Below are 8,215 nucleotides of genomic sequence, written 5' to 3'. Positions count from 1 at the left end.
CAATGTACCCACTATCCCCCCTGCTGATCCCTGACAGGTTTTTTTAAAATTAATTTTATTGGGAGCAGCCAGTGGTGTAGTAGTTAAGGGCACTGGACTCCCACATGGCTGACCATGATACGAGTTCAGGACATGGCAACTTGAAAAAACATACCAGGCGTATGTGCACGTATTCCCAAAATCCTGAGATGAGAATGAAGAAGAAGGGATTGTGGCATGGCCATCCTCCTGGGGGAGGGGATTCTTTCTCACTTTCCCTCTTTCTCTGTCTTTGGTGAGTGCACATGCTCTATAGCAAAAATGAAATAATAATATGTTTTATTAGCATATAATAATTGTACATATTCGTAGGGTGCAATGTGTTTTTCCATGAAAGACTACAATGTGTAGTGATTAAATGGGGGTAATCAGCAGGTCCATCATCTTAACCATTTGTCATTCCTTTGTGCTGGGAACATTCAAAATCCTCTTTTTTAGTTACTCTGAGATATACAGTAAATTTTTAATAACCACTTCCTCCCCATTGTATTTTATAACACTAGGCATTGTTCCTCCTCTCGGTAATTTTGTTTCTGTTAATCAGCTTCCTGCTGTCTACTCCTCTAGCCTTCCCAGTCTCTGGGAGCCATTTCTCATTTCTCTCCTTCTGCAAGATCATATTTTTTTCAGTTTCCACACATGGAGAACATGTGGTGTTTGACTTTTTGTGCCTGGCTTGTTTCAATGAACTGAATGTCCTCTGGGCTTAGACATTTAACTTCAAATAATGGGATTTTGTCTTTTTTTTTTTTCTCTACAATTTGCACTTGCCAGGGAGATGGGGAGAGAGAAAGAGAGGAAGTGAGAAATCAACCCCGGGGGTCGGGGATGGCCATGCCATGATCTCTTTTCCATTTTCTTTTCAGGATTTTGGGCACACATACAAATGCCGTTGTCTTTTTCAAGACCTGTGTCCAGGACTCAAACTGCAGAGTAGACCATTTGAGAGCTAGCTGCGTTCACCACCATGCCACCTGCTGGTCCAGAATTTGGGGCTTTATAATGGCTGAATAGTATTCCATTGTGGGTGTGTGCATGCATGTGTGGATGACATCTTTTTTTCTTTTTTTTTTTGAGAGGTTTTTGCTATAGGGCACGTGCGCTCACCAGAAAGACAGAGAGACAGAAAGCGAGAAATCACCCCCCCAGGGGATGGCCACGCTGCAATCTCCCATGGGGGGAGTGAGTCCTTTCTCCCTTTCCCTCTCTGTGGTGATTGCACATGCCTTCTAGCAATTAAAAAAAAAAGCTATATACTTAAAAATCAGTGAATTTGTTGTATGTATATAATACCTTAAAGGAAAAAGTCCTCATTGTAAGGAGCAGTCAGTCAGGGTGGTTCTGATCAGCTGCAGCAAGACCCTCACTGGATCTTGGTAAGGTGGGGCTGTACCCAAGATGACCTTTCTCTCTAATGTATAGGAAACCTTAGGAAAACCGCCTTAGCCAACCAGAGGATAGGATAGTGAGTATTTCTCATTCAGTTTCTTTCAAAGCACTTTTACGTCAGTCCTTAGAAACCCTTTCTCAGGCCAGTAGTGGAGGACACTAGTGTCCCCATGCACTGGTTCAGGAACTGGAGAGCTAGAGCACAGAGGTGTGCAAAGGCAAACTCTGTCCGGAAGACAGACGCGTGTGCGCATCACGCTTGGGTTACTGTGTTTCATGACCTGGTGAAATCATTGCAACTGGCTGTTCAGACCTTCTATTATTCACGGTTCTTGCTTCCTCTCCTTTTCTCTAATCCTCCTCTGTTTGTTCATTTGGTCGTTTTATTCCAAACAGTAATGTTCACTGAACGGCAGGATAGGGAAATAAAACATGAAAGTTAGGTTAGGTACTGTGGAGAATGATTTTAATAAAAACCTCTGTAGAAAAGGCAGTCATAATTAGCACTAAAATGAATTCGAAATTGTGGTGGATTTCAGCTCGTTTCGCTCCCCTGATCTTTTGTTCTTGTGAAAAACTGAGGTTGATCATGCCAAGCACCTAGCGAGGGTGCACTCCTTTGTCCTGCTGCAGAAGCAGCGTCTGCGTAGGGCAGCCGCGCGCGGGGCCTGGGCCATGCACAGCACCCATGTGTTTGCCTGTGTCAGTTTGCAGTGATGATCTCACCCACAAATTCAAAGGATTCACTGTGATGAACGAAGCCGAGAGATACGAAGCTCTCAGACACTGTCGCTACGTGGATGAAGTCATCAGAGATGCTCCGTGGACACTCACGCCAGAGTTTCTGGAAAAACATAAGGTAGTTCTCCTTCCTTCTCCCATGTTCTCTAAGTAGTGGTAGCAGGATTAAGGAGTCTGGTTCTGCACCTGAGAACACAGAAATCCCCAAAGACTTGTGATGTCTTTCTTCTTTTTCCTTCTCTTTCTTTTTTTTTTCTTTCTTTTTTCTTTATCTTCCTTCCTTCCTTCCTTTCTTTCTTTTAAAAATTTCCATAAAAGTGTATGTGCGGGACTAGCAGCTGGAATAATGATTATGTCACTGGACTCCCACCAACCACAGTTGATGCGGTTCGAGTCCTGGGCCCGGCAGCTTAAAACTCACGCTGGGTGTGTGTGCATGCATGCCCAAAATCCCAAGAGGAGAATGGAGGATAAGGGACTGCCGTGTGGCCATCCTTTCCTGGGGGGAGATTTCTTGCTTTCTGTCTCTCTGGCGAGCGCATGTGCCCTATAGCAAAAATCTCTCAAAAAAAAATGTACATGTGCTTGCTAGGAATGTAGGAGTGGAGAAAGCACCCCCCCCCCATGGGATATGGTCATGCCGCAATCACTTCTTCATTTCTCCACTCTGTTGGGATTTGGGGCATATGCACACATGCACCCGGCCTGTTCAAGCCACTGGGCCCAGGAACTGAACTGTGGTTGGCCATGTGGGTTCCAGCTTCCTTAACCACTAAGCTATGGCACCAGCCCAACTTGCAATTCCTGAAAGAAGGAACTTCTGGAGCTGTCGCATAGCATTATTTGACACAGCACATCTGTCCCTCCCAAGCCTGGGGGTCAATATGGTATCGCTCAAGCTTGCCAGAGCTAGAGCACCCAGGTCCAGGTGCTGCCTCCATCTCTTCCTAAATGCTAACGTGAGCCAGATATTCAACAGCACAGTACTCACTTACCTCAACCGCAAAATGAGACGCTATTGCTATCTTCCTCATGGGGCTGTTCTGAGCATCTAATGAGATAATCCAAGCCAAGCACTTAGAACACGGACCGGCCCATAGCAAGAGCTCCAAGACTGTCATCGACATCACCACCACCATTGCTGTTGGGGCTTACAGTCACAAGCACCCTTTCTCATGGAACAAACGAACACGCATCTTATCCCGAAGGTCAGGAGTCAGCCTTTACAGAGAGAACTTTCTATCGATGGTTTTGTGACCCTGAGACTCCTACTGACACGAGATTTTTATTAGCTGAAAACATGTGAAATTCTTTTGATCTGCATCAAATTATGTAATTTGTATCTCCCTACCAGCCCCACATTAGGAGCTATTCTTTCCTTTTATAAGCAGTACAAAAAAATAAGATTAAGCTGTTCTGAGAATTTTCTTTTCTATTTTTAAATTCACGATGCAGAAGAGAATAGAGAACACTGATAAATGTGCATGGGTAATAGCAGAGGAGACAATTTCCCAGTGAGAATAAAAAGAAAAAGGGAAAAAAAGTACAATATGATTTACTTGCAGTAATCACTACCACATTTTTACTAAGCATCTATTGTGTATTCAACACGCAGGAGGCATTCTGGGGACTAGCGATAATGATAATGATGGCTGCCATGTTACCGAGCGCTTACCGTGTGCCCAGACTGTGCTCAGGACTTCGCTATTGTACAAATAGAACTCAATCTCCTGGCTGCTCTGACAAGTTGTCGTTATTATTATTATACATGGCAGAAGAGGAAGAGCTAAGTTTGAGTGCTGAGAATAAATTAATAAAATAATAAACATGTATTAAGTATTGGTTGTGTCATTTGCAGTTATTGTTTTAAAGTACCTTTACATAATTAGGTTATTTAATCCAGTGATTCTCCACTAGGGGTGAATTTGCCCCCAAAGACAGTTGGCAGTATCTGCAGATGTCTTCTGATTGTCACAAATAGAGGGGTGCTACTGGCATCTAGTGGGTAAAAGCCAGGATGCTGGTAAGCATCCTCCGATGCACGGACATCCTCCTACACCGAAGAGTCATCCAGTCCCAGCCCAGGCGTGGTAATGTGCTGCTAAGATCCTTGCTCTGCAGGCTGGGACCAGATAGGGAGGGCTGGGTTCGAGTCCTGGTCCCACCCGAAGGCTGAGTGCGGTGCTATGTACCCATGATCCTGACAACTCAAGGAGGCTAAAGGCAGGAAAATCACAAACCCGAGGCAGCCTGGACAACATAACAGATGCTGTCTGAAGAAAGAGCCAGTCATGGTGGCATGCGCTTCTGGTCTTAGCTGGGAGGCCAAGGCGAGAGGGTCGTGACTTGGTAAGACCTGTCTTTAAAAAAAAATGATTCATTCCTGAATGTCCCTAGCACTGAGGTTGAGAAATCCTGGTTGAATCCTTACCACCAACTTATGAATTATATAGCTAGTAAGTGGTGGAGCAGGAATCATACCCAGACAAATGTAACTACTACCCCAGACTACCTCTGCAAGTAGGTTGAAGTCTCATTGTAAAGTGCTTTGGAAGCTAGGCAAGGAGTGTTTACTCAATGTGGTAGGAAACAGGAATAAAGATTAGCAGTCAATGGGGCTGGCAGTTGGCATGGTGGTTAAGGCGCTGGATTCCCACATGGCCAACCACAGTTCAAGTCCTGGACCTGGCAGTTTGCTTTCTCACTTTTTCTCTCTCTCTCTCTCTCTCTTTCTCTCTCTCTCTCTGATGAGCACACGTGCCCTGTGGTGATTTAAAATAATAATAATTAATACATAAATAAAATAGAAATAAAAAGATTAGCAGTCAAGAGAATGACCAGAAGGAAATACTGTTTAAGGAGGACATCCCCCCCCCCTTTGACAGCAGGACGGCTTGGAGAGGAGAGAGTCTATAGTAAGGAAGGCCAGATGCAAAGTGGCAGGCCCCTGGTGTAGTGACAATGGAGAGGGAAGGATGTGTGCATGCAAATGCACGCACACAAGTGTATGCACACGCATGGAGCCTGTGACCTATGTACCAGGAGGAATATAGGACGTGGGGAAATAAGGCTGAATCTAAAGTTTTGGGCTAGGTAAACTGGAAAAATAGAGATTCTATTGGGAGGGGGCACCAGTTTTCTTAAAGATAAATTAAATTCAAGATAGGTGGATTTATTTATTTATTTTAGAGAGATTTTTGCTATAGAGTGCATGGGCTTGCCAAAGAGACAGAGAGAAACAGAGAGACAGAAAGTAAGACATCACCCTCCGGGGAGGATGGCCATGCTGCAGTCCCTTCTTCTCCATTTTCATCTCTGGATCTTGGGCACGCATGCACAAGCACCTGGCGTGAGTTTTAAGCCACTTGGTCCAGGTCCTGAACTGCAATCGACTATGTGGGAGTCCAGCAATGTAACCATTATGCCATCTGCTGGTCCTGACAGGTGGATTTTAAAGCAATAGCAAGAAATGGAAGAAGAGAAGATGGGCTAAAGTGGGAGTTAAGAAAGTTAAGAAAGCCAGGTCTGGGACCAGCAGTTGGCATAATGGCTATGTTGCTGGACTCCCATGTAGTCAACTGCGGTTCGAGTCCGGGACCCGGTGGCTTAAACTCACGCCAGGCACGTGTGTGTGCATGTGTGCTCAAGATTCTGAGAAGAGAATGGAGGAGAAGGAATTGTAGCATGACCATTCCCCAAGGGGGAGATTTCTTGGTTTTCATCTCTCTGCCTATGACTACCTTGCTCGTGCCCTATAGTGAAAACCTCTCCCCTCAAAAAAGCCTGGCCTGATTATCTGGCAGTCCACTCCTGTCTTCACATCACTTATGAGCTGTGTGACTTAGGGCAAATCTAGCAGGTTTTCCAGTTTCGGCACCTTATGTCCCAAGCAAGGTAGTCATACGGGTCCTACCTACCTCACAATGTGGTTATGAGAATCAAATGAGAGAAGAGACACATTCATCTTTACAATAGACAACAGTAGCTAAGTGCAGCAGCCATTGCCATCAACGAGACAGGAAATGGGGAGATTTGGGTTCCAAATCATAGCAGGGGTGACTCAAATCCAAAGAATGAATGAGTTGAGTTCTCTAATGGAGAAAATTTAGAGGCAGAAGAACAGAAGGGCCGAGAAAACCTACTGTCATTGGTAAGAGAAGAAAGAGGGACCAGCAAAGGAGAGAAATCAAACATTTATTCTTCTATAATGGTTCCCAGTATCTCTTGGAAATGGAGACAGAAAGACCTTTCAGTTAACGATCGAGATGCACACTATGTCACACGTGACTGCCTTATTTTGAAATGGCGTTTTGGGGTCAACAATCCCCTTCATCTCCAGATATTGATCTCAGCTATGATGTCATGCTTCTCTCTCTTGCACAGATTGACTTTGTGGCTCATGATGACATCCCGTATTCGTCTGCCGGCTCTGATGATGTTTACAAGCATATAAAGGAAGCAGGTGAGGTGGTCCCTGTGTTCACCTGTCTGCTGCTTCACAATAACCAGGTGTAATAAGAAACATCTGCCCTAGGACTGCAGTGTATACAGAACAGGGCATCGGAACTTGCTGTGTCTCCCAAATACTTTCCCAGGCCTTTGTTGAATGTACTAGCTAAGGCCCAATCATGGTACAGGTGCCATTTAGGTGTTCATATGAGGAACTAACCTGAGCGCTAGAGTACTCAGTTTGGGGTCTGAGGCTCGATTTTAGAGCTAATCAAACTGAAAGCACAGGACTCTACAGCTTAAAAGGCATTCATCTTCTGGAACCAGCAGATGGTGTAATGGTTATTTACTGGATCCCCACATGGCTGACCGTGGTTCAAGTCCTAGACTCGGCAACTTGAAACTCATGCTAGGCATGTATATACCTAAAATCCTGAGAGGAGAATGGAGGAGAAGGGATTGCAGCATGGCCATCTCCCCAAGGGGTAATTTCTCACTTTCTGTCTCTCTGTGTCTCTCTGGCAAGTACACACACCCTATAGCAAAAATCTGTCTCTCTTTTAAAAAAAAAAGACATTAATTTTCCTCATTCACAATGAAGTCTTCATAATGAAGTTATTTTATGTTCCCAAGAAATTTCCTTCCAGAAGAAGACAGACAGTCAAACATCTAGTCAAACTAGCTAGTCAAACATCTGTACTTCTCATCCCGAAAGTCAGTCCTGCTATATTTTTAGTGTCATTCTGTCATGTGATAGTAATATCCTCAGGTACCACATGTGAAAGTAGAAAAAAAAAGATAGAAAATAGATGACCATTATAATGGCTTTGTTTATTTTCTGCTCTTCTTACTCTCTGTCATGCATGTCATCTATGGGCACTATGCATACCTCCCCACGTTCATCAAAACATCATTTGGCATGGCACAGAGACTCTAGTTAGTGAGTTATATGCTTAGGGATTTGAGGAAGGCTAATACACCCCACATTGTACTGGAGCTGCCCTCATTGCTAACACCTGCTATCAGAGCCTTCCTCCTACTCCTGGAGACTACTGCAACTCCACCCAGCTTGCTCCCACTATTTCCGCAGCTGCTACAGTCTTTATCTGGTCCTCATGGACCTTCAGACCCTTGAGGAAGGACAGGCTCCTGTCATTAACTCAGGCTTCTATTCCCTCCTTGGCGTCATTGCCAGCTCCTAGAAGAACTGATTCTTGTGTCTCTCCCATGATGAGGGACTCCCTGCCTTCCACAGCAGCCCATTCGATCTTCAGATGGTCTTGACTGTCATTGAATGGCCCATGAATTCCTTGAATGCATGCATGTGCCAGGAATTGTCTGAGTAGAAATGTGATACAAATATAAATAAGACATAACCCTCTGGGACCAGCAGTTGCGGTAATGGCTATGTTGCTGGACTCCCACGTAGTCAAGCTTGGTTTGAGTCCTGGACTCGGTGGCTTAAACTCATGCTGGGCATGTGTGCATGCATCCAAGATCCCAAGAGGAGAGGAGAATGGAGGAGAAGGGATTGCGGTGTGGCCATCCCCCTGGAGAGTGATTTCTCGCTTTCTGTCTCTTTCTGGTGAGTGCGCGC

General features: G+C 44.8%; 1 protein-coding gene across 3 annotated transcripts in view; it reads left to right on the top strand.

Annotated features, from left to right (window-relative positions):
* PCYT1B (phosphate cytidylyltransferase 1B, choline) overlaps positions 1-8,215 on the top strand; it is a 133,578-nt gene that overhangs the window by 92,159 nt on the left and 33,204 nt on the right. For all 3 annotated transcript variants that reach the window (XM_006158476.3, XM_006158475.3, XM_014591577.1), the window contains exons 4-5: positions 2,136-2,287; positions 6,553-6,631. In XM_006158476.3, the coding sequence (XP_006158538.1) occupies positions 2,136-2,287; positions 6,553-6,631 (231 nt within the window). The remainder of the gene's footprint in view (positions 1-2,135; positions 2,288-6,552; positions 6,632-8,215) is intronic.

Source organism: Tupaia chinensis, unplaced genomic scaffold (assembly GCF_000334495.1).
Source record: "Tupaia chinensis unplaced genomic scaffold, TupChi_1.0 Scaffold000600_1, whole genome shotgun sequence".
Taxonomy (NCBI): domain Eukaryota; kingdom Metazoa; phylum Chordata; class Mammalia; order Scandentia; family Tupaiidae; genus Tupaia; species Tupaia belangeri.
Note: the sequence above shows the minus strand (reverse complement) of the source record. Positions and strands in the feature narration are given on the sequence as shown.